Source organism: Oryctolagus cuniculus, chromosome 2 (genome assembly GCF_051225735.1).
Source record: "Oryctolagus cuniculus isolate XC-2025 breed Fujian yellow rabbit chromosome 2, ASM5122573v1, whole genome shotgun sequence".
NCBI classification, from domain to species: domain Eukaryota; kingdom Metazoa; phylum Chordata; class Mammalia; order Lagomorpha; family Leporidae; genus Oryctolagus; species Oryctolagus cuniculus.
In genome coordinates, this window is record NC_142868.1 from 32,008,786 (window position 1) to 32,035,070 (window position 26,285).

Genomic DNA, 26,285 nt, shown 5'->3' on the forward strand with positions numbered 1-26,285 from the left:
GCCTCTCAGGCCCATTAGCAGGAAGCTGGATGAGAACCATGGAGTAACCAGGACTTGAACCCATCCACTCCAATGTGGGACGTGGGCATCCCAAACTTTGGCTTAATCTGCTGTGCCACAACAAACGCATCAGGAAAAACTTTTATTTCAGGTATGTGGTGGCTGGATTTTGTTGAGAAACAATTGATTTTCTTGCATTTGAAAGGGGCTGAAGGCTGGCCCTCACTTGGCTAATCCTCCGCCTGCAGCGCTGGCACCCTGGGTTCTAGTCCCAGTTGGGGCGCCGGATTCTGTCCTGGTTGCTCCTCTTCCAGTCCAGCTCTCTGCTGTGACCTGGGAAGGCAGTGGAGGATGGCCCAAGTGCTTGGGCCTTGCACCCGCATGGGAGACCAGGAGGAAGCACCTGGCTCCTGGCTTCAGATTGGCACAGCGCGCCTGCCGTGGCAGCCATTTGGGGGGTGAACCAATGGAAGGAAGACCTTTCTCTCTCTCTCTCTCTCTCTCACTGTCTAACTCTGCCTGTCAGAAAAAAAAAAAAAAAAAACAACAAGGAAAGAAAAGAAAGGGGCTGAAAGCCCTGATTGCCTGATTGTCCCTCACAAAGGACAAAGGGTAGACAAAGACCTCCTTCCAGGAAGGGGAGCCAGGAGTTACCTACAGTGACCACCTAATCTCAGGGAGAGAGACCCCAGAGACAGAAAGAGAGAGAGAAAGAGAAAGAGACTAATTAAATCATTAGAAGAAAATGGGATTAGAGAAAAATTCAATAACAATTAGTATAGAAACTTCACAAGTTTAAATTTTCTTTTGAGTTAAACACAATGATACTCCAAGCAATTTAAGGTTGTATGATCTACTTTAAATAACAATCACTTGGTAATTCTTACTTCAATATCTTTATTTTAATAGTAGATCTAGGTCTCCTTTCAAATATTATTCACACTCATGCAGGTAGAATTAGAAATTACATGAGGTCAGTGCTGTGGTACAGCAAGTTAAAGCCCCAGCCTGCAGTGCCAGCATCCCATATGGGCACCAGTTTGAGTCCCAGCTGCTCCATTTCTGATCCAGCTCTCTGCTATGGCCTGGGAAAGCAGTAGAAGATGGCCCAAGTTCTTGGGCCCCTGCACCCACATGGGAGACCTGGTGGAAGCTTCTGGTTTCTGGCTTCAGATCAGCTCAGCTCTGGCCACTGTGGTCATCTGAGGAGTGAACCAGTGGATAGAAGGCTTCTTACCCCCCCCCCCCCCGCCTCTAGCTCTCTCTCTAGCTCTACCTCTCTCTGTAACTCTGCCTTTCAAATAAATCTAAACACACACACACACACACACACAAAGAAATGACAGAGGGGGGCCAGCACTGTGGCATAGCAGGTAAAGCCACTGCCTACAGTGCTGGCATCCCATATGGGTGACAGTTGGAATTCCAGCTGCTCCACTTCCAATCTAGCTCTCTATTGTGGCCTGGAAAGCAGTGGAAGATGGCCCAGGTACTTGGACCCCTGTACCCACATGGGAGACCTGGAAGAAGCTTCTGGCTCCTGGCTTTGGATCAGCCCAACTCCAGCTGTTATGGCCATTTGGGGAATGAACTAGCAGATGCAAGATCTCTCTCTTTCCTCTCTCTCTCTCTCTCTCTCTCTCTCTCTCTCTCTCTGACTCTGCCTCTCTGTAACTCTGCCTTTCAACTAAATAAATAAATCTTAAAAAAAAAAAAAAAAGAAGAAGAAGAAGAAATGACCGAGGTGAGAAGGTGTGGATGAAAGCAATGCTGATGAAAACCAGCAATGCAGCGACCACCCAGCACAACACAGCACAGAAGCACAAGGCTGACTGCTCGGTCGGCAGAGCAGAGATTTTCCAGAAACATCAGGAATTATGTAGTGATGTGGCAGTGTGGGAGGGGACCACTTTTCCTTCCAGCTAAGTCTTAAATGCATCTATTTCCAGTGTAAGTCTTAGTCCCAAGCTGGAATTGTCAGGTAGGAAGTTAGAAATTAGCCTGTGTGTGTGAGCACTGCCTCAGGTACCTCTGCAGCAGCTCACTTCGGAAGCAGCCCAGCATCGACACTTCAAAGTCCTGCCCACACCCTGACCACTTTCCCCATGGTCCCAGCCCTTCCCCCCAAGGGCAGCTCCCTCCTCAGCAGCCAGTGGGTTCCCTGGCCTGATAACATGGAGCAATAAAACCTTTACATCCTTCCTCCAAGCAGGCACCCTACGCCAGGAGCCAGGAAGCGGCCCCTCCCACCAGTCAGGAGGATTTCCTACTTTACACTCAGCAAACCCTTTGTCCTGGAGGAGAAGGGGTGGGGTGGGGGGGTTAAAGAAAAATGGCGGCCGGCGCCGCAGCTCACTGGGCTAATCCTCCACCTTGCGGTGCCGGCACACCAGGTTCTAGTCCCGGTCGGGGCGCCGGATTCTGTCCCGGTTGCCCCTCTTCCAGGCCAGCTCTCTGCTGTGGCCAGGGAGTGCAGTGGAGGATGGCTTATGACTTGGGCCCTGCACCACATGGGAGACCAGGATAAGTACCTGGCTCCTGCCATCGGATCAGCGCGGTGCGCCGGCCGCTGCGGCCATTGGAGGGTGAACCAACGGCAAAGGAAGACCTTTCTCTCTGTCTCTCTTTCTCACTGTCCACTCTGCCTGTCAGAAAAAAAAAAAAAAAAAAAAGAAAGAAAGAAAGAAAAAAGAAAAATGGCAAAACGAACTAGACCCTTCTCTTATAAGCCACAGCCTGAACAAAAACTGCATGCACTCAGCTCTCTCTGTTCTCCACTGAGCCACCAGCCTGGCCTTGCCAGGTGTATCCTCTCCACTTAACCATGTAACCTCACTTGCCCCCAGTCTGAGTGACTGGGCTTGTTCTCTCTCTCTCTCTCTCTCTCTCTCTCTCTCTCTCTCTCTCCCCTTTCCCTTCTGGTGGATGCCCTATCCCCAATAAACCTTGCTATTTTGCTCTCTGTCTCACGCCTGATTTCTTTCTTGCACGAAGACAAGAACCCCACCACTCCTCTCCACAGAGAGAATGATGAGTGCACTAACATGTTAGAGGGCCTTCAAGTTTTCAAACATGAGTCTCCTAGAGGGTTTTACCCTTACTTTCTGGTGATGTGGTCACAGCAACTCTGTCCAAGGTAGAAGCTAGGCACTCAGCAATTTAATGACAGTGCTTCCCTAAGTCGCTTGCTCATGAATGCTAGGGCAAAAGAAACGTGGATGCCTACCTGGTCAGCAAATCCCTAACGAGGAGGTGAGAGTCTTGAATGAGTCTTGCCGTGTTATCTGGTTGTGCCAGGCAGGGGCGGCTGTGGGTGCTGAGCCACTGGGCACTATTAGGCGGGAAAAGAAGAGAAGGAAGTGGAAAGTGGGGAAGGGAACTGGAACCAGTTCTGGTGCTAAATCTTTAATTGTCACAAGGCCTAGTAAGGGTTTAAGTGTGAAGAATTATTAAAGTGAGTAATGAGAGGAAACTAGCCAAGTTCGTGAATGTATTGAAAATAGCTATAAATAATAGACATTTTACATTTTCACTGAGAAAGACCATTAAGCTCCAGCTGGTCTGAAGAAATGTTTGCTGTTGGTGTACTTTGGGTTTATGGGCAGTAATGAGCAGGCTGATAAAGTCGATTAGCACATTATTTACTCCTTCTTACATCAGCCTTAAAATTGGAGCAGTAAAGAAGGTGACATGCAGGCCATTTGTCTTTGTTAGATCCAGATAGCTAGCTTGTTTTGGAGAAAAAGGGATGTGTCCATTTCTTATCTGTGTCTTACATCATTGTATTCTATGTTTAGTCTGAGTGTCAGGGGCCTCAGCGATTCATTCTTCAACAAAAACGCATTGAACATCTAAAAGGAAACCGATCCTGTTCTCCGTGCTACAGCCTCAGTCAGGAAAACAAGCAGCAAAGACGATATTGCAAAAATTCAAATTGGTAATAGCATGCCATTGTGAAGAACAGGAAAAATAAAGAAGGAAAAGAGGTTGGTGAGGGTTCCATTGTACATACAGTGGATAGGAGAGTTGAAGCTCAGCTGGTGACAGCCACCAGCCCCTGCAAGGTCCTTTTAGGAATTTTGAGAGCCGTGCTAGACATAGTCATGATTAGAAGTTAAATTATATAAACATACAAGTAAAATAACTATATTAAAATGTAATAAATACTCAAGACTCACTGTTGGCTATTTAGTTACCATGATCTATGCTCTCGAAATTACAGTCATGCAACTCTTAAGGATGGGAACAGGTTTTGAGGAATGCATTGTTCAGTACACTTTCATTGTTGCCTATCACACACCCAGGCTGGACGGTATGTATATATGGCACGCCTATTGCTCCTAGGGCTATGATGAAAATAACAAGATGAGATTAAATCAAGCGCAAGAGAAAATGAAGCAATCAAGAGAAGCCGTAAACAGAAAACGGATGAGGCCGCCATCAGGAGTTTTGCAGTAAAAGTATTTTTTAATGAGCAGGTATATGCGCTAATGATAAAAATTAGAGGATAGTAAATGCATAAACCAATAATATAGTCATTTATTATCAAGTGTTTATACTGTACATAATTGTAACTGCTATGTCTTTTCAAAAGTTGAGAGGCAGAGAGAGAGAGATCCATCTGCTGGTTCACACCAAAAAATCTCTGGCTGGGGTTGAAACTGGAAGGCAGGAACTTAGTCAAGATCTCCCATGTGGGTCAAAAGAATCCAACTACTTGAGCCCTAACCACTGCCTCCCAGGTCTACATTAGCAGGGAGCTGGAGTTAGGAGCAGAGCTGGGTGGGTATGCAACTCACTCTGATATGGGACCTTGCATCTTTTTTTTTTTTAAAGACTTTTATTTATTTATTTGGCAGGTAGAGCTGCAGACAGTGAGAAAGAGAGACAGAGAGAAAGGTCTTCCCTCTGTTGGTTCACTCCCCAAACGGCCGCAATAGAGGTGGCTACACCAATCCGAAACCAGGAGCCAGGTGCTTCCTCCTGGTCTTCCATGTGGGTGCAGGGGCCCAAGCACTTGGTCCATCCTCCACTGCTATCCCAGGCCACAGCAGAGAGCTGGACTAGAAGAGGAGCAACCGGGGCTAGAAGCGGCACACATATGGGATGTTGGCACTGCAGATGGAGGACTAACCTAGTGCGCCATGGTGCCGGCCTGGGACCTTACATCTTAACTATTAGTCTACCTGTTCCCATCCCTGTTCTATACATATAAACTACATCTGACTGGTAGCATAGTAGGTTTGTGTATCAACAGCAACTCAAAGTTGTAATTCTATTTTTTTTTATTTTTTTTTTTTTTTATTTATTTTTTTTTTTTGACAGGCAGAGTGGACAGTGAGAGAGAGAGACAGAGAGAAAGGTCTTCCTTTGCCGTTGGTTCACCCTCCAATGGCCGCCGCGGCCGGCGCGCTGCGGCCGGCGCACCGCGCTGATCCGATGGCAGGAGCCAGGAGCCAGGTGCTTATCCTGGTCTCCCATGGGGTGCAGGGCCCAAGCACCTGGGCCATCCTCCACTGCACTCCCTGGCCACAGCAGAGGGCTGGCCTGGAAGAGGGGCAACCGGGACAGAATCCGGCGCCCCGACCGGGACTAGAACCCGGTGTGCTGGCGCCGCTAGGCAGTTGTAATTCTAACAGCTACAGTGTCACTAAGTGATGGGCATTTGTCAACTCCCTCATAGTGGGACCTCTATCCCACAGGCATTGTGTGGTGGACTGAGACATCACCGTGTAGCACAAGACTTACATATTAGAACTGCTACATATGGTGGTGTGCTGCCTCCGCCCCTCCCCGGCTCTGCGTTGGTGGTGTCACACTGTAGCTTGACATCAGCCACAGGGGATGAGCTTACTACCACGGATATCAGCAAATGCTGCGAGTCAGGGCCTGGATAGCCCAGAGAGCCCCGTGGTAAACATTCACCGGTGCTTCAAAGAGGAGCGGTCTTTCTTTTGAGCAGCTATGTGAGCAGAAGCTTGAATCAAATGTGGATGTCTGTCATTCAAATAGCCAGGGGAGAGCGATGCAGGTGCAGGCCTTCCACCAACATTTGCTTGCTGTATTCAAGGACCAGCCAGGGAACAGCAACGCTGATGGACAGGAGAAAGGTGGCAGATAATCTGGATGGGGTTGAATAAGGAGAAGTGTGAAGCTACGGTAAAAGGTACAGATTTTATTCTAAGTACATTATGAAGCCATGGGAGGGTGGAAATCAGGAGAGGGACACGCTCTGATTTATATTAACAGGGATCACTATAATGTGGCGAGTCGACTCAGGTGCGGCTCTAAATTTAAGAATTGAAGTGAGAAAGAGAGAGAAAGAGAAAGGGGAAGGGGAAGGAGTTAGAGAAAGATATCACCCATCTTACTAATTCACTCTCCCAGTGCCCTCCATAGCCACTGCTGGATCAGGACCAGACCTCGCTTGTTGGAAACACACCAGAACCATGGATAGCTGCCACCCTGCTGACATTAGCTGCAGGCAACACAGACTGTGTGGTCATTCCCAGGAGGGCTCAGCCCTGTCCGAGCCTCTCCACCTTCCCTGCACCCTTGCAGTTAAGTGGGTTTATTTGATGGGCTCCAGCTGGGGAAATGTGAGTGCAAGTGATACATGCCACATCCAGGCAGAAGCGCTTAAGAGTCAATGTGTGACCTGCACACTTCTCCCGCTCCGTGGTGACTGCAGAGACCACGTGCTGAGATGAGGGCACCACCAGATGGAAGGCTCTGAGCACTGAGTGACAGAGCGGGACACAGCGGCCGCTGACTTACCCTGGACCTGTAACCAAAGATAGAAGAACAAGTCTGCTTCCCTAAGTCCTGAACCGCAGTGACGAACTTACTCCTTCAGCTGCTCAGCATAGCTAACATTTATGGAGCCAGGCCCCGTGCTAGGCATCTCCCATGTGTTTTCTCATTTAAGCCTCTCATCACCCCTCTGGGGTGGAACCTGTTACTGTTTCTGCTTTAGAAAGAAGAGAACTGGGGGGCTGGTACTGTGGTGCACTGGGTTAAGCCACCACTTGAGAAACAGGCATCCCATGCCGGAGTGCTTGCTTGAGCCCTGAAAGCATTGCTTTCATTTCAGTCCCCTGACGATGCACCTGGGGAGGCAGGAGAAAATGGCCCAAGTGCCTGGGCTCCTGCACCCATTTGAGAGACCCAGTGGGGTTCCTGGCTCCTGGCTTTGGCCTGTACCAGACCTGGCCTTTAAGGCCATTTGGGGAGTGAACCAGCAGATGGAAGATCTCTCTCTCTCTCTCTCTCTCTCTCCCCTCCCTCTCCCTCTCTCTCATGCTCTGCCTTTCAAATAAATACATCTTGGAAGGGAGAGAGGGAGGAACCAAAACTAAATAAAGTAGAACGAGTTGCCCAGGGTTCCCCCAAAAGAATAAAGGATGACATTAATATCCAATCACAATCCCAGGCAGCCTGACTCTAGAACTTTCTCTGTTCCTACCTGGAAAGACCCGATAGCCACGCGGCTTTGTTCATTTCTTTACCTGTTTATTGGGCACTTACAGTGCTAATCTCTGGGCAGACAAAGATAAATAAGACACCATTCCTGTTCTCCAAGAGTTCAGAGTCCCATAGGGAAGAGATCATAAAGAATTATAATAAAAATGATCTACGGGAAACACAGATGAGAGAGGAACATGCTAAAAGACATCAGAGATGCTATCAGCAAAATTCAGACAAGCGGCCATATTAACAACAAATAAATGGCAAGGAAATGAGTAGAATCTATAGAGTAAAAGAGACCCCAAATATTTTCTAACCAATGGGAACATTATTCAGCTTGTAATTCAAGAAAACTGTAAAACCACAGGTCTCACCTAAATTAAGAGAAAAAAAAAAACAACTAGTAACTTCTCTGTATTATCAAACGTCCACGTAGTATTCAAACATCCATGTATCTATTAAGTGACTTGATTGTTATTTTATAGGTTATATCTCAACTTCCTTCCAATTTCTTTGTTGTTAACATTTCAGAGACATGTGCCAAGTCATGTATAGATGAGGACAGGATGTCCGGAATCGTCTTCGGAGTAGCACAGGAGGGTTAGCAGCGGGTGAATGCAACAAGTCTGGCCATGCATTGATCACTATTGAGCCCTACAATAGTCACAGGAGAATCAATTTAGTAAATATTTAAAACTTGGCATAATAAAATGTTTTAGAATTCTTCCTGGGCTGGATAGAAAGGACCTGCAGGCATTTGCTGACAAGGTGTTTAGGGATGTCGGGAAGCCGTCCAGGAAGTTGGGACAGCCACAAGTGAAAGAGTGCTTAGGCAGCAAGGCAGCAAACACAAACATATCATCGTGAACATCACCTCAGCTTATCCGTGCCAAGGACGGCTGACATTTCTAACAAGAGCCAGCTGTTACCACGTGAAACAGGGGGTCAGAGTTCATGGAACTTCCTGCTCTGGGCACGCAGAAATGGGCTGAGCAGAGCAGAGGAATATTATTTTATTTTTTTAATTTCAGAGGCTGAGACACACAGAAAGCGAAAGGGCAAGGGGTTAGAGAAAAATATCCTCCATCTTACTAATCCACTCTCCTAATGCCCACAGATAGCCACTGCTGGATCAGGACCAGAGCCAGGAGAGTAATCCAGGTATTCTGTGTAGGCGTCAGGAACCCAATTATTTGAGGCATCGTTGCTGCCTTCCAGGGTCTACATTGGCAAGAAGCTGGAGGCAGGAGCTGGAGCCAGGGTTGGGACCCTGGTACTCCAATGTAGAATGAACATCTTTCCTACATGCACGCTCCCAAGTGCAGGGGATCGGCCACTCGCTTAGGAAAAGAGGAAACCCAGGGCAAGAATCCTGGCTCTGTCCTTCCCCAGCCTACGTCTCCGAGAAAGGCTCTCAAATTGTCAGTGTATCTGTTTCCTTGTCTATGAGACAAACGGCCCTGCGGTCTTCCCAAACAACTTTCATTATTCCATCTGGGGTTCCAAAATACATGCGTGGAAAATCTTCAGCACTTAGTTTCTCTTTTGTTCTTCCTGGCGTCCCAGCACCATCGTCCCAGCATCATGGAAGGGACTGAAAACAGTCCCTTCCCGGTCCCCCGCAGCGCCGCCTCTGAGACAAACTGCGTGCACCTGCGGTTTTGTGTTGGACGCCTCCCAATCCGTCCCACCGGTGTAGGAACCTGACTCTCCCCACTTCCTTCTGTCTGAAATTTTTCTCGGCTACTCTTGCCCTCGCTAATTTCTTCATCATTGTTACGCTCCTATCTGAGGGTCCTCCTCCTTGGGTCCCTGCACCTGCACGGGCCCCGGGGCCCGGTGGATGGGGACAGCCTCGGGACCTCTTGGACGGAGCCCAAGTCGAGGAAGTCCCCACGCACCTGAACCCCGGCGCAGGGGCGCTCTTGGGCTGCTCCCCGACCCCGCGGGCGCACCTGCGCAGGGCAGAGGGGTGCGCTCAGCGCCGCGCGGTCCCTGCCCCCGGGAGGGGCGGGCTCTGCCGCCGCAGGCCCCGCCCCGGCCGCCGCGCCCCGCCCCTCCGGAAGGGCCAAGGCGCCTCTCCGGTACCCCGGCGCAGACGGCGCGAGATGGCGACGGCGCAGAAGGCGGTGGCGGCTCCGGGGGGCAGCGGTCCCGACCCGGACACGCAGCTGGACCAGGAGGCGGCGCGGTGGCTGCGCTGGGACCAGGTGCGCGGCGACAGGGGCTGGGAGTCTCCTCCCCGCCCACCCACCGGGCTGCGCGGGCCCCACGGGAGGCGGCGGCGCCAGGCCCCGCAGGCGCGTGCAGGCTCGGAGTCAGTATCTCAGAGGCGGCCCTGGGTTGGAGCTGCGGCTTCCGTGGAGGGCACCGAGCAGGGGCGGGCCGCCGACAGCGGCTCTCCGGGCTCCGGATGGCCGAGGCGCGCATGCGTCGCCGTCCCCCGGCCAGCGGGCGTGTCCTCTGCCCGGGGCTCTGCATCCTTCTGAGAGCCGTGACCGCGTGCGCCGCTCCCAAGGGCTTGCGTCCCAGGACACGGGTGGCCCCGAGGAGCACGCTGACGTCCGAGGAGAGAGAGCCCAGCCTCGCTCGCCCCCTTAGTGGAGCAGAACGTGGCGGCTCTCCACTCTCTGCTGCTCCTCTCCAGGCTCTGAGCTCACACGTGGCTGACCCCGGCCTCTCTCGGCCGTCCTGGCCCCCAGGTGTCCTGGCCCCCAGGTGTCCCCTGCTTCTAAGACGCTCTCTGAACCGCCTTTCTTTTCCTTTCCTTACGGCGATTGGCGAGCCAAAAGCCAACACTTGTCTGTACATCTTTGTTAATGCCTGTGTGTGGTACAGGGACCTGTGCAGCTTCCAAAAGGGCCCACTTTTGATCGAACGCCCTGCTGCCTTTTTTTTTTTTTTTTTTTTTTGACAGGCAGAGTGGACAGTGTGAGAGAGAGACAGAAAGGTCTTCCTTTGCCGTTGGTTCACCCTCCAATGGCCGCCGCACTGCGGCAGGCGCACCACGCTGATCCGATGGCAGGAGCCAGGTACTTATCCTGGTCTCCCATGGGGTGCAGGGCCCAAGTCATAAGCCATCCTCCACTGCACTCCCTGGCCACAGCGGAGAGCTGGCCTGGAAGAGGGGCAACTGGGACAGAATCCGGCGCCCCGACCGGGACTAGAACCTGGTGTGCCGGCGCCGCAAGGTGGAGGATTAGCCTAGTGAGCCGCGGCGCCGGCCCCTGCTGCCTTTCTTGAAAGTCTTCATAGTTGAATAAGGAGTTGCCCATTTTCATTTTGCACTGGACGCCTGCAAATCACGACAAGCCAGTGTGGCCCGCTGTCGCTAATGGCCATGGCCAGGGCTTAGAGTTCTGGGCATGGAGCCCACGCCCCGCCTGCCTGCAGGATTTGTTGAGTGGTGTTGCAGCCCGGTCAGCAGAGGCCGGGGCTTGGTCCCTGCTTTGCATTCTTTGGTCCTGTAACTGCAGTGTCAGCGAATTCCGGTTCCAGGATGCCATGGGCAACTCCTTGGGCACTTTTTCCTTTCCTGGAAAGGTTACCTTGTGATCCTAAAGGAAGGAAGAGTTGCCATGACTGCAGCTTAGTAACTTGCAGAGTTAGTGACACATTGTTGCACAGATGTGTCCATTTGAAGAAAACAACCTCTGACTTCTACAGATGATTCATCTGTTTGGAGACAGTGTTTCCCATGGTAGAAGTAAGGGGATGCTGTCCTTTTTTATTTTATTTTTTTTAAATACTGTTCACGGGTCTTCCTCGTTTCTTACTGGCACGAGACAGGCACCTGTCTGGGCAGGGGCCATTCATCCTCCAGTGTGGAACTCCCGCCAGGTAAGAGCATCAGTGTGCTCTAGTCTACTGTCCCCCCAAGACTGGCACAGTGACCTGGCAGGTGCATTTTGCACTTCCCACTGTGCCTCCCTCTCTGATTTTTTTCCCCTGCTCTTGGTTTTTGTTCCTGCCAGAGACAATGCTGACCTCAGCTACTCTCCTTTTTAAAGATTTGTTTGTTTGTTTGAAATGCAGAGATTGGGGGAGAGATCTCCCATCCACTGATTCACTCCCCAAAGGGCTGCAAGGGTGAGGGCTGGTCCAGGCTGAAGCCAGGAGGCAGGAGCTTCCAGGTCTCCCACATGGGTGCAGGGGCCATCCTCCGCTACTTTCCCAGGTGCATTAGCAGGGAGCTGGATCAGAAGTGGAGCAGCTGAGACACCAACCTGCGCCCATATGGATATAGAAGTTTAACCTCCTATACCACATTGCCGGCCACTCAGTTGCTCTCTTGATTTTCATTTTCTTTGTGCCTCCTTTGTCTCTCTCAAGTTGTGTGGTATGTTATATATTACAAAAATCAATTAGGATTTTCCAAACCTATACTGTGAATGAGAGACTCACACGTCATTGGGTGTGACTGTGAAGTCACATACACTTTGAGCCTCTTTTGTGTGCCAGGTGTTAGTGCCTCCTTGGGGGCACTTGACAATTTGATGGGAAGACTGTGATCTGTGATTAGCTTTTTTTTTTTTTTTTGACAGTTTTATTTATTTATTTAAGAGGTAGAGTTACAGACAGTGAGAAGGAGAGACAGAAAGAAAGGTCTTCGTTCCATTGGTTCACTCTCCAAATGGCTGCAATGGCCAGAGCTGCGCTGATCCGAAGCCAGAAGCCAGGTGCTTCTTTCTGGTCTCCCATATGGGTGCAGGGGCCCAAGCACTTGGGCATCTTCTACTGCTTTCCCGGCCATAGCAGAGAGCTGGATTGGAAAAGGGGCACCTGGGACTAGAACTGGCACCCATATGGGATGCCAGCACCACAGGAAGAGGATTAACCTTCTGCACCACAGAGCTGGCCCCTGTGATTAGCTTTAACCATTGCTTTTAACCAAAAAAAAATGGGATTTTATTTGGCTTCTGTTAAACCTGGAACAATCTGGACATGTGGGCTTAACTCCAAAAATCCAAGGCTTTATTGCAGTTGCATTTGAGGTTTAACTATGTGGACCATTCCTGCCAAGTGCTCATCTCTCTGATGATGGCTATAAAATAGAAGTCAAGTGCTTACTCTATTGTTTCTCTGAATTCCTAATTTAGTAGTCTGATGTGCAGTCAATGTGATTGTCATTTTGTCCAGTTTAACCATTCCCATCAATTGTAAGAAAATGAAATTAAAAGATAAGTTTGTTTTGGTAAGAAGTTTGGCACTTCTGATAGCTTTGTTATACTGTGCATTTGAAGACCCCTCCTAAGTGCAGATTTCAAAACAAAAATTTTACACTAAAATAAACTTAGTTCTGTTTTCCACAAACTTTTTAACATAGCCTCATAAGAAAATGTATAATGAACTTAAAGTGATTTATGTTAGGGTCTATTTGAAACAGTTAATGTCACAGAAAAGGCACTCGTTAATGCTTAAGCCATTGGGGGGAGTTGGAGACTTTTGGTGTTTTGCTGCTGTTGTTTTAAGATTTATTTTTAAGGCAGAGTCTGAGAGAGGGAGAAACAGAGAGAGAAAGAGGTCTTCCGTCTGCTGGTTTACTCTCCAGTGGGCTGCAGTAGCCGAGCAATGTCTATGCAGTTTAAGCCTGCCACTCATTCTCCCAGGCTTTCCCATCTAGAAGGTGGAGTTTTCCTTATTTAACCTGATTCTTGGAGATGCTGAAAGATTCAGTCTTGCCCAGATACATGAACACATTTTACAAATGTTAAAACATGATAAAAGTAAGATTTAGATTTACATCATGTCATCTATCACTCTGGAAAATTTTGAGAACATGAGGGAAGAACATGAACATTTAATCCCAACTAAGTGCCACTCAGCGATATTTTCCATTAACTTAATGTAAGCCACGTGAAAACCTTGCAAGCTGTGTAAGGGAGGTCTAGATTGTCCCCATTCTACAGATGGGAAACCAAGAATTCAAGAAGCTAAATATTCTGCTCAAGCACATTGAGTTGGTAAATGGTATGTGTGGGATCCCATTCTGGGTGTTAGACTGCTATATTAAACCTGTACTCATTCCATCCCTTCAACAGTGCTTGCCTTGGTAGGGGAGAATATAGTATTTCCACTATGATGTCAGACACACCAACTTTATGTTGTAAATTTCAAAAGCATCAGAAAATTGAGGTGTCAATACATATATTTTCCTTCTGCAGATTAGAATTACTGTGGGGTTCTTTTACATTCCATGTTTTTTTTGTTTTCTTACTCTCCCGGCTGCACCTGGCATCAGCATCTCTTGTTTTGCAGAATCCTTTAACTTTGCAGTCAGTGAAACAACTAATTGCAGAAGGAGATAAAGAAGAACTGCAAAGATGTTTTGGGGCCCGCATGGAGTTTGGGACAGCTGGCCTGCGGGCGCCTATGGGCGCAGGAATTTCTCGTATGAATGACTTGACCATCATCCAGACTACGCAGGTACCACTTTTTTATTATTATTATTCTTGGTACTCGTAATGTATCCCCTGGCCACTTTTGTATTTCACAGATCTAATTTGTTTTAACTATGGTTGTGTATTATTGGGCTGGCTAAGCACAGAGAATGACTACCATTTACTCCACAGCTCAGCCTCGTGGTTGGTTGAAGTGGTACTTACTTGAAAACTCCTACAGTCACTCATTCATTCAGCATTCACTTAGCAAAAATGGAGAATACTTCTCAAAATTCATAGAAAATGGAAGTAAAACATAAGATTATTTTGGTGCAAAAATTTTTGAAGTCTGTGTAGTTTTTTTTATAACATGCACTTCCCGTGAGATTTTTGAAGATCCCTTGAATGCATGGATTTCAAAATTTCTTGCCTGAGTTGGACATTTGGCACAGCAGTTAAGATGCTGCTTGGGTGCCTGCATCCAACATTTTAGCCACCAGAAAGAATTGCCAAGAGTCTGTTGTAGTTGGTTTTAATTTATGGCATGGATTGAAGTTGTTACTGAGTTCTCTTGCCTTAATTTATGAATGTTGTTGTCAGAGTGTGGACTTGACTTTTGGGAATAAAGGTAAAGACTTGGAGAAAGTGGAAGAGCTGCCACTCAGCGTTGGGAGCTGTTTATGAGGAAAATGAGAACAGATTGTTTTCACTGTTTCTTCTACTACTTAGATTTCTTAAAAATGAACATCACTTCCATTCTGGGAAAGGCTAGAAAACGTGTCAAATGATGGTGATATGTGCCTTCCTTATGCATCCCTGCATAAAAGGCAGAAATTGGGGCGAGGGGGAGAGAAAAGGATTATATTGATTTTTTTAAAAAAAGATTCATTTATTTTAAAGTCAGAGTTACACAGAGAGAGAAGGAGAGGCAGAGGCAGAGAGAGAGAGGTCTTCCATCCACTGGTTCACTCCCCAGTTGGCTGCAATGGCCAGAGCTACGCCAATTCGAAGCCAGGAGCCAGGAGCTTCTTCCAGGTCTCCCATTTGGGTGTAGGGACCCAAGGACTTGGGCCATCTTCTACTGCTTTCCCAGGCTACAGCAGAGCTGGATTGGAAATGGAGCAGCTGGGTCTCAAACCAGTGTCCATATGGGATGCCTGCACTACAAGCAGCGGCTTTACCTGCTACGCCACTGCACCGGCCCCGATTATATCGATTTTTATAACCTAGCTTTGAAGGTCACATAAAGTCACTTACTTCTGCCATATTCTATTTGTTGGGCTTATACTCAAGACACAGTCTAGACTCAGTTCCCATTAAAGGAATGTCAGGGTCATTTTGTGAAAAGAACCTCATGAGATGGGATATATTGTTGTGGCTATATTTGGAAACATCCAGTTGGTCACACCCGGTATTGCACCTAATTGTTAAAGGGTTCTAAGGGATTCTAGATGAACCCTAGGGCCACTTCTCCATATTCATCTATGTCTAGTTCCTAAGAATGATGGAACGCATTCCCAGGAAGGTCTTAAGACCTAACTCGACTACCTGCTTCCTCAGAAGAACTGTTCTCTTCTGGGTAGGTAGTTAAGAATCCTATAAAAGGTCGTTTGATTCAACTGACCACCCTTGGGATAATCTTTACAGCCCACCCACTGTGAAGAGGTCCCGTGGCCTGCACTGGGACACTTACCACAGGAGACAAGGATGTTGTTCATGGTGAAGAACAATTGTATGCGGGCAACAAGCGCACCTTTAACATCTTGGGAATGATTGCAGAGGGGGGAAGGTTGGAGTGCTAGATCAGTCTACTCAGGCCTCCACCCCCCACCCCTGCCCCACCTTGGGCTGCTCCCTATTGGGATGCTGATGTACAAATGTGTTGGTCACTGATGGCTGTTCTCACTTCCTCTGTGCCATGAGCGTGCTGCCTGCTGGTCTGCAGGTGCAGAGTCTCATCTAAATGGTGGCACCACGTTTGCCTGGTTGATTCTAAGAAGCAGGTGTATGTAAGTCAGGCACATCTCAAAGGAAACAAGACAGAACTGGAGGTAAACTTTTGAACTGTCTGCTTCATTGGTAGAGGGTACAGTTTCCCTTTGCCAAGTAAATTATGCGCTATATGTGCGCTCCTGGATTACTCAATCCAGCATCAGCACGTCCGCTAGGGGGAGCCCACTGTCCTGTGAAGCTGCCCGTTCTTTGGGGTGTTCTCATGAAAAGATGTCTCATTACTTTGAGCCCAAATCCTTCTTTCTGTAGCCTTTACACATTTATAATAATTATACTTTTTGAAGGCAAATAAGCATGCTCCTTTTATTTTACAGTAACATTTTCATTCTGAAAACCCTCCATACCCCAACTGAGATCAAGAATCTTATCCGCTTGGGATCTCATCCCTTGCAAGCCCCAGAGGTTTCTAGGGAATTTGGAGACGTGAGGATGTTCGACTAAACCTCCATGCTTTTTGCCTTGAATACTTTTTGCCTTGAATACTCGGGCCACAGCACAGGAGTTGGCCAGGGAGAGTGCTGGGTGATGTCACCACTACCCCTGTGGACTGTCAGGCATCTGGGTGCATTCTAGGGAACCCACAAAACCGATGCACGTGTGTCCTTATTTCCTTGTCTCATTCAAGGAAGATGTGGCCCACACTGTGCTGGTGAAGGAGAGACTGTAGCCTCCTAAATTGGCCCTGCTGTGCCCACACGGCTGTGAAGTATCCTCTAGCAAAACTAAGACTGGTTTTTACTTTCTGCAAGACTCCTGTAGCCAAAGTACAATAAGTGATAGAAACCACCGTCATTTCCCAGTCCACCAGAGTCCTCTCTGCTCTGTAATAATACCCAGTAATATAAATGTACAGAGTTCAGAGTCCAGTCTCCTCCTCTTCCACATTGCAAACCGACGTGACGTTATGGAAGAGTGTGTGTCCCGTCATTTCTGGGCTGACGGGGTAGCCCCAAAGTGCACCATGCTTATTCCTGTGGTTAGTTGTGCCCTGTGGTTGGCATGATGATGGCCTCGTTTAGACCGCATCCCTGCTGGAAAGCAGTATCTCAAATGCTACAGATCATTTAATTGTAAAAATCATAAAAACTTTTTGAGTTTCTTTGACTTACTGATGTTACAGAGCAGGCAGAAATGTCTGCAGGGTCCCCCCAACCTCCCACCACCATCGTCATCCAGATATTTTAGAAGTGACGTATGGGAAGGAGCATAGACTTTGAAGGAAAATAATAAAAATAATGCTCATAGTGACAGTCACGTAGTGTGTAGTTAATGTTGAAATCCAGCACTCACCATGTTTTAGTTTGACTCTTTTCCAGCCCTATGAGGGAGGTACTGTTATCATTCCTGTTTTACAGAAGAGGAAACTGAGGCACCTGTCACTTGCGTGTAGGTGGCAGGGTGGAGTACAGATCCACAGGTTCTGGCTCCAGAGCATGTACCTAACCCCACACTGAGCCTCCTCCCACCAGACCTGGCTGCAGATCCGGGCTCTGCTGCTCCTGAAACTGCCAGTTTTTCGTCTGTACGATGGCATTTCTTCGCACAGTTCTTCTAGGGCTGCTAGTAATAGACACTAAATGCCCAACAGCGTCTGACAGACAAGGACAACAAAGCTGCTAATTTCCTTTTGCTCCATTTGTTTCATTACTGAAAAGTTATGAAGTTCTCTGGTGAAAGCTGAGGAACTTGATTTTTGGCTATTTTTTTCCATATCATAGATATAAAAGAGGTGTTAACATGTCTACCTTTTAATTGATGCTGTGTTTTCAGGGCTTTTGCAGATACCTGGAAAAACAGTTCAGTGACCTGAAGCAGAGAGGTGTTGTGATCAGCTTTGATGCACGAGCTCACCCACCCAGTGGAGGCAGCAGCAGAAGGTATTTGAACATTGTAGGAAGTGAATTTTTTGTAGTTTATTTTATAATTCAAATTTCAGTATCGTAACTTTCAATAAGTTTCTTAATGACATGGTGTAACTATAAAAATCATGAGCGAATTCTGTTTGCAACTTTTAAAAATCTAGTTTTATATTTGGATGAAGAAAATAAAATTTGGGGGCTGGCACTATGGTATTGCAGGTAAAGCTGCTGTCTGCAGTGCCAGCATACCATATGGGCACTGGTTCAAGTCTCAACTGCTCCACTTCCAATTCAGCTCCTTGCCAATGTGCCTAGGAAGGCAGCAGAAGTTGGCTCAAGTCCTTGGACCCTGCAGTTGTGTGGGAGACCTGGAAGAAGCTCGTGGCTTCAGATTAGCCCAGCTCTGGCCATTGTGGCCATTTGGGGAGTGAACCAGCCAATGAAAGACCTCTCTCTCTCTCTCTCTCTCTCTCTCTCTCTCTTGCTTTGCCTCTGCCTCTTTGTAACTTTGAAGGCGAGAGAGAAGCTGTGCCTCTGAGGAATGAAAGTATGTAAGCTGCATTCACAAGAGGGTGATGTGGTGTAAACCAGTGTGTCAGCCGGCCAATTCAGAGTGAACACACGGTCAGAACCAGACCCTGAGTACATTCCGCTGCCCTGGGGCCAGGTCAGGTCCTGCAGCAAGGCACTCACAGCACATGCAGGGGCAAACCTGCCTGGCTAGCTTCCCATGTTTCGTCAGTGTGGCTAGTCTGCTCTGCTTCTGATCAGTAAGGACTGATCAGGTCGGCCACATCCAGGACCTGTAAACAAAGTCCAGGTCCCCCTCTTCTTCTTGTTGGCATCATCCATCTTCTCACATGAAGAGCTGGTCCCTTGGAATTTCTCACTAATCAGCAAGTGAGTGAGAATGGGATCCAGTTATGTTGCTGTTGCCAATTAAGATCCAGATATTTCTCTCTCTGGCTTGGAGCTGTAGCGTTTCCTTACAGGGATTGGTGTTCACTGATTCTGTTTCAGTTTGTGGCTCAAGTCTCAAGAGTTGCATGGAACAGAGCAGAGCCCAGAGCTGCTCTATCACCTGTAATGTGCAAGACATTTGGAGATTGTAACATTAGATCAACAATGCTAACACATTCTGGATGGGGAAATGGAATCTTCCCAGAGTTGAAGCTCTTAACCTCAGAATTTTACTTCTGCAAATGTTTATTAGTTTAAACTTATAATTTTAAATATCTGGGGGAAAGCATGAACAGTAACTGTTAACCATATGCAGAGAGCATATAGAATATTTTCATGTGTGTTTCTAACTTTACATATGAGGGGGCTTCAAAAGGCTCATCCAAACTTCATATTCTTTAATTCTATTTTTCTATGAATTTTTGAAGCATGTGTGTATGTGCACACTCACACACACACAATCTCAAGTGTGTGTTGGGTTGTCCTTTGCTGACTTTAAGACAGAGTCTTTAGGCCGGCGCCTCAGCTCACTGGGCTGATCCTCCATCTGCGGCACCGGCACCCCAGGTTCTAGTCCTGGTTGGGGCGCCGGATTCTGTCCTGGTTGCTCCTCTTCCTGTCCAACTCTCTGCTGTGGCCCGGGAGGGCGGTGGAGGATGGCCCAAGTGCTTGGGCTCTACACCCGCATGGGAGACCAGGAGGGAGCACCTGGCTCCTGGCTTCGGATCGGCACATTGCGCCGACCATGGCGGCCATTTGGGGGGTGAACCAATGGAAGGAAGATCTTTCTCTCTGTCTCTCTCACTGTCTAACTCTGCCTGTCAAATAAAAAAAAGAAAAAAAAAAAAGATCCATGGGAGGAGACAGTGCATGACCTGACGGTTTAATTCTGTAGTGGTATCGTGTGGTTCACTGGAAATAGATTACTCGTTTGTTGGGGCAAAGTGTCATCCCAAGCATGAAGATTTGATGTCATCAAATCCTGATATCTTGAGCTAAGCTAGTTGCTATGGAAGTTGAGAAAAATGTCAGAGATTTAAGTCTTCAGTCTTAAAAGATTGATTGGAACCCAGATAATTTTGTGTGTGTGTGTGTGTGTGTGTGAGAGAGAGAGAGAGAAAGAGAGAGAGAGAAAGAGAATTTTTTTGTTAAGATTTATTTATTTATTTGAAAGGCAGAGTTACAGAGAGGTAGAGAGAGAGAGAAAGGTCTTCCATCCGCTGGTTCATTCCCCAGATGACCTAAATGGCTGGAGCTGGGCCAATCCGAAGCCAGGAGCCAAGAGCTTCTCCCAGTTCTCCCACATGGGTACAGGGGCTCCAGGACTTGGGCCATCCTTTACTGTTTTCCCAGGCCACAGCAGAAAGATGGATTGGAAGTGGAGCAGCCAGGACTTGAACTGGTGCCCATATGGGATGCCAGCATTGCAGACAGTGGCCTTATCTGCTACACCACAGCACCAGCCCCAGGAGAGAGAGTCAGTCTTATATTTCAAATAAAACCTTAGTGACCATATCTGGTCTGTGGTGTATATGGATGGTGGTGGGGTGGGTTAGGGTTCTTTAGCCTCTGTCTTGTTGACATGGGGCTTCACACTTGCTGTGTGATTCTTTTTAAGGTTTATTCAAAAGGCAGAGTTATGGGGAGCAGGGCTGGGGAAGAGATTCTCCATCTGCTGGTTCACCCCCAAAATGGCCACAACAGCCAGGACTAGGCCAAGCTGAAGCCAGGGACAAAGAGCTTCTTCCAGGTCTCCCATGTGGAGAGCAGAGACCCAAGCACCTACACCATCTTCTACTGCTATCTCAGGCCATCAGCAAGGAGCTGGATCAGAAGTAGAGCAGCGAAGACATGAACTGGTGCCGACATTGCAGGCAGTAGCTTAACCTTGTTATGCTGTGATGCCAGCCCCGTGTGATTCTCTGTTGCATCCTATGTGTGCATTGAAGGGTGGTAGTGGCATCTCTGGGGCTCCATCCATCAGCTGCTGGGGCACCTCTCACTTCCTCCCCAAACCCCAGACATCTCAGATGCTGCATGGGGGACAGAATTCCCTGGCTGAGAACCACTGAGCTGCACAGGAGGGAAAACACGCGAGTGTGGGCCCAGCTCAGCTGCTAAGTGGCTGTTGTGCACAGAGCAAGGTGCCTGGCCTTTCATAGCATTTGTTCCAATTCTCTAAAATCAAGGGGTGCCATGAGATGACTCCTAGGGGTCGTCCTGCTTTACTCTTCTGTGACAGTATAAATAGTCGTCTCCTAAGTATTTCTCTAATCTGGCTGTTAGAGTCAACCCTCGCAAGTGCTCTTTCCGTTGTCCGCTCCTGACCACCTGTCTCCTGTTTTCTTCCCTGCCACTCTGCATCTCCAGGTTTGCCCGACTTGCTGCAACCACATTTATCAGCCAAGGGGTTCCTGTGCACCTCTTTTCCGACATTACCCCAACCCCCTTTGTGGTAAGTAACCGTTTCCTGCTAGCATTTCCTGTCACCGGATCCGGGATGGGACTTGGCGGAGTTTGACATTCTAGAGCACTTGAGCGTGTGTCAGCTGTGCTGTCTTTTCTCCCTGGGAAGATTCCTCACACATTCTAGTAATATTCCTCTTATAGTCCACTTTCAATTCATCAGCTTTTGCCTGCTTTCTAAAGACAGTTCCAAGAGTTAGCAAAATGGTTTTTTTTTGTTTGTTTGTCATTTTATTTTTTCATTTAGTTAGTATAGTTGACCCTGAACAGCCTGGGGTTTGAAATACACCTGTCAACTTATATGTGAATTTTTTTTTGAAATTTGCAACAATTTGAAAAAAGGCACAAGTGAACTGCCTAGCCTAGAAATACCAAAAACAAAAAAAATAGAAGTTAGGTATGTCATGAATATGTAAAATATATGTGGATAATAGTTGATTTTTCATTTACCACATAAAATATGCATAAATGGGGAGTGGGCGTTTGGTACAGTGGTTAAGCTGATGCTTGGAGATCCTCTGTTCCTTATTGGAGTGCCTGGATTCAAGTCCTGGCTCCACTCTCCATTATAGTTTCCTGCTAATGCACACCCTGGGAATGCGAATGCACACCCAGCGCTGGCTCAAGTACTTGGGTCCCTGTCACGCATGTGGGTGATACAAACTGAGTTCCAGGCTCCTGATCTCAGCCTGACCAGCCCTGACTGTTACAGGCTATTCGGGAAATGAACAGCAGATAGGAGATATTTTCTCTCTTTCTCTCTCTCTCACTCTGCCTTTCAAATAAAGTAAATAAATGCTAAAATGTGTTCATACTTGAGAAAAACATCAACGAATGTAAGAACTGTCATAAATGCCATAACTGCGTAAAACTAACTATAGTACTAAAGTGATAACTTCATAGCCACCTCTTACTTTGCTGTGAGCTTAAGCATTGTAGGAATCTGCTTAAAACACGTGACACCAGTTGCCTGTCCGTGAGCAGCTCATCTTACCTGTAACTTGGCTGTAGCAGTGAAAAGTGATCTCTCGTAGTTTTTGCCTGTTTCTTGCTGTATGCAATATATAAAACATGCAAAATGCATGCTCTTCAGTTGTCTGTGTTATCCACAAGGCTTCTAGTCACTGGCAGGGAGCAGAAGTCATGTGCATTTTGAACTGTGTCAGATGATGGGTGCCCTTCTCCCCTGACGTTGTTCAAACATCAGCTGTAGTTCTTTTTCCCAGCGACCACAGTTAAGAACTTCTTAGGTCACGTCAGGCCCCATGGGACAAACATTCCATCCTCAATACTCCTCCTGGCTAGTGGAGAGCGTGCTTGCATATTCTGGTAACACTTTCATCAGAGCCTTAATGCAGCAGAACATAAAGAAAATGACAGGTAGGTCTGAGCCAGCTGTTGCTTTTTTCTTTTTCAATTTTTTTCATTATCAAATGATTGATCAATCATGTATGATTTATAATAGAGGCCCAGGTGCTGAGAATATATGTTTTTAGAAAATTGGGTTTGGATGCGTGTGTCAGTGCAGAGGGAAGCTCCACGAGCTTAGTGTTTGTGGTCCCTGATGCACCGACAAGTAGATAGATAAAGCACCTCCTGTAGCTAACCCGGGTCACACCCAAGGGTAGTGCAGGTTTTATCGATGGAAAAATTGCAGTGTGTCCTAGTGTCCCAACCATTTTCTGTACTAAGTGTCAACAGCTCTTATTTTTGTGACAGACATGAATTAAATGAAAGCCTCATCATCTTCTTACAGTGCGGTGTGCATCCCCCTTGCTTTGCCCCAGCGCACCTGAGAGATGTGGCATGACTTAGAAGGGTACAAGTGACTGCGGTGATCCTTGGTGGTCAGGGAGAGGGAAGGGAAACAGATGGTTCAGGTCTCAGCCTGCTTGTATGTAGTAACTATTTGTGTGGGAAATAATCCAGTCCCTCTCCTCATTTTGGCAAGTAGTCTTTTACAGTGGTAGCTAAGCAGAAGTACAGGGGAGGGAGATAGAGATAGGGATAGGGATAGGGATAGGGGTAGGGATAGGGATAGGGATAGGGATAGGGATAGAGATATAAGTATATCCCTGGAGTGCAAGGTAAATGAGCAACTTGTAAGAGCACATTGTCTTTCATCAACCTTTCTTTGAAAGCAAACAAAACAGTGAAGGGAAGCAGTTGGTGGAAATAAATTGAATCTAAAAGCTCCTGTCTGAATGTGGAATGGTGGCTTAAGCCATCTTTTTGTTTGAAAAGTCTTCTATCTCTACCAGGAAGAGGGTTGAATGGGAGGGAGGCATCTAGGAAATTAGTCTGCTTTCTTATGATGACACATGTCCTAGAATTCTGAGTGGCCGGTTAGTTCCAAGGATGGTGAAGGACAGTATTCCCCCTTACCTGTGGGGCATACGTTCTGAGACCCCCAGTGAGAGCCAGAAGCCTTGGCTAGTACCAACCCTGTATGAATATGTACTAGTTTTTCCTATACATATGTGCCTATGATGAAGTTTAACTTATGAATTAAGCACAGTAAGCCAAAGACAAATACCACATGTTCTCCTTATATGTGGGGGCTAAATTCCTTTTTTTTTTTTTGACAGGCAGAGTGGACAGTGAGAGAGAGACAGAGAGAAAGGTCTTCCTTTGCTGTTGGTTCACCCTCCAATGGCCGGCGTGGCTGGTGCGCTGCGGCCAGCGCACCGCGCTGATCCGAAGGCAGGAGCCGGGTGATTCTCCTGGTCTCCCATGGGGTGCAGGGCCCAAGGACTTGGGCCTTCCTCCACTGCACTCCCGGGCCACAGCAGAGAGCTGGCCTGGAAGAGGGGCAACCGGGACAGAATCCGGCACCACGACCGGGACTAGAACCTGGTGTGCCAGTGCCGCAAGGCGGAGGATTAGCCTTTTGAGCCACGGCACTGGCCTTGGGGGGTGCTAAATTTCTTTTTAAAAGATTTATTTTATTTGAAAGGCAGAGAGAGAAGAGAAAGAGAGAGATAGAGGTCTTCCATCCACTAGTTCACTCTCCAAATATCTGCAATGGCCGGAGCTGGGCCAGGCCAAAGCCAGGAGCCAGGAGCTTCTTCTGGGTCTCCCTCATGGGTGCAGGGGCCCAAGTTATTGGGCCATCTTCTGCTGCTTTCCCGGGCGCATTAACAGAGATCTGGGTAAGAAGTGGAGCAGCGGTGACTCAAATCCAGCACCAATATGGGATGCTGGCCCTGCAGGCAGAGGTTTAACATTCTATACCATAGTGTTGGCCTCTGGAGAGCTAGAATTTTTAAAAATTAAACACAGTAAGAGGTTAGCAACTGTTTTTAATAATAAAGTCAAATGACCTTGTCTAAATAAGGTCGGAGTCGGTGAACTCAAAAGGCTTCCATAGCCTTGGCAACTCATGACAAAAGCCTAGGGTGATTACTGACGCCATAAATAAGAGTGTCAATTTGTTAAGTCAACAACAGGAGTCACTATGCACTTACTCCTCATGTAGGATCTCTGTCCTTAATGTGTTGTACAATGTGAATTAATGCTATAACTAGTACTCAAATAGTACTTTACACTTTGTGTTTCTATGTGGGTGCAAACTGTTGAAATATTTACTTAATATATACTAAATTGATCTTTTGTATATAAAGATAATTGAAAATGAATCTTGATGTGAATGGAATGGGAGAGGGAGCGGGAGATGGGAGGGTTGCGGGGAGGAGGGAAGTTATGGGGGGGAAAAGCCATTGTAATCCGTAAGCTGTACTTTGGAAATTTATATTTATTAAATAAAAGTTAAAAAAAGGTCAAATAATTATATAATCATAATGTAATAAAATTATGTGAGTATAGTTTTTCTCTTGAGTGTGTCAAGACAAATAGCACTGTTTGCAGGCCACGGTGGGCTGTAACTGAAACCATGGATAAGAGAGGGCTACTGTATACTTTTTGCATGTGGCACAAAAATATTGAATGATACCTTACGATACTCAGATGTTGTGTTTATTAGAAGGGATCAAGTTGATGCAAACAACAGTATGCAATAGACATTGTAAGTGTGCCTACTTTTTTGTTTAAACTGTTCATGTGTCCTGCTCTGTTACAGCCATACGCAGTAGCACATCTGAAACTTTGTGCTGGAGTCATGATCACCGCCTCTCACAATCCAAAGCAGGATAATGGTTATAAGGTATTTCGATTTTTCTCTCCACGTAGGGGTCCTTCTGCAGGAATCCTATGCCTTTATACGAGAGAGCCTTGGTTACAGATGCTTTCTTTCCATTAGCCCTAAACTTTCTCAACGTCTCCGGGGTTCTCCAGGTCTATTGGGATAATGGAGCCCAGATCATCTCTCCACATGATAAAGGGATTTCTCAAGCTATTGAAGAAAATCTGGAGCCATGGCCTCAAGCGTGGGATGATTCCTTAATCGATGTCAGTCCGCTTCTTCATGACCCAATGACTTCCATCAACAGTGCCTACTTTGAAGACCTTAAAAAATACTGCTTTCACAGGTAATTGGATTGTGTCTACACTGACCTCAAGTGAGTTACGTTAATGTGATTCAGTCAAACTCTTATCAGTTTTCACCGAGTTTTTGTTTGTTTATTAATGAGTGCACGTGAGAGCTGAGTCTGATCGTAGAAGCTGTGGGTCGGGGTGACAGAGTTTTCTTAGAGGAACAGGTAGTGAGGCTTGTTCTCAACAACTCACCCCTGCTGTCCTGTTAGGAAGACAGCCAGAGCTGATACGTCAGTGACAGAGTGCACACTCAGCTGTGTGCCGCTAACAGTGTAACACAGAGGTGACCAGCCCCCGGCCTTAGTTTGCTCTTCTGTTGTAGATTCCTCTGTACCCACCATTTCTGCATCTGTGGGTTCAACCAACTGCAGATTGAAAATAAATTGCACCTTTGATGAACAAACGTGGGCTTTTTTTCCTTGTCATTATTCCCTGAACAATACGGTGTAGCTATTATTTTCACAGCATTTAGCTTGTGTCAAGTATTGTAAGCCATCTAGAAACAATGTAGAGTGTAATAGGAGGTTATGGTAGGTCACAAGCAGATGCTGCACCATTTTATATAAGGGACTGGAGCAGCACAGACTCTGGTATCCAAGGGGGATCCTGGAACCAACCCCCTGAGGATACTAAAGGACAGTGTGTG

General features: G+C 47.3%; 1 protein-coding gene across 7 annotated transcripts in view; it reads left to right on the top strand.

Annotated features, from left to right (window-relative positions):
• Window positions 1-9,564: 9,564 nt before the first annotated feature.
• PGM2 (phosphoglucomutase 2) overlaps window positions 9,565-26,285 on the top strand; it is a 44,545-nt gene continuing 27,824 nt past the window's right edge. For 2 of the 7 annotated variants that reach the window (XR_016229851.1, XM_002709269.6), the window contains exons 1-6: window positions 9,565-9,677; window positions 13,726-13,893; window positions 17,631-17,737; window positions 21,050-21,134; window positions 25,224-25,307; window positions 25,439-25,632. Coding sequence is in view for 3 of the 7 variants with exons in the window: in XM_002709269.6 (XP_002709315.4) it covers window positions 9,576-9,677; window positions 13,726-13,893; window positions 17,631-17,737; window positions 21,050-21,134; window positions 25,224-25,307; window positions 25,439-25,632 (740 nt within the window). In the remaining 4 variants the exon portion in view is untranslated. Of the gene's footprint in view, window positions 9,678-10,355; window positions 13,094-13,725; window positions 13,894-17,630; window positions 17,738-21,049; window positions 21,135-22,371; window positions 22,526-25,223; window positions 25,308-25,438; window positions 25,633-26,285 lie in introns of those variants that run through there. The other 5 variants (XR_016229853.1, XM_089327092.1, XR_016229852.1 and 2 more) reach the window with 4 other exon arrangements.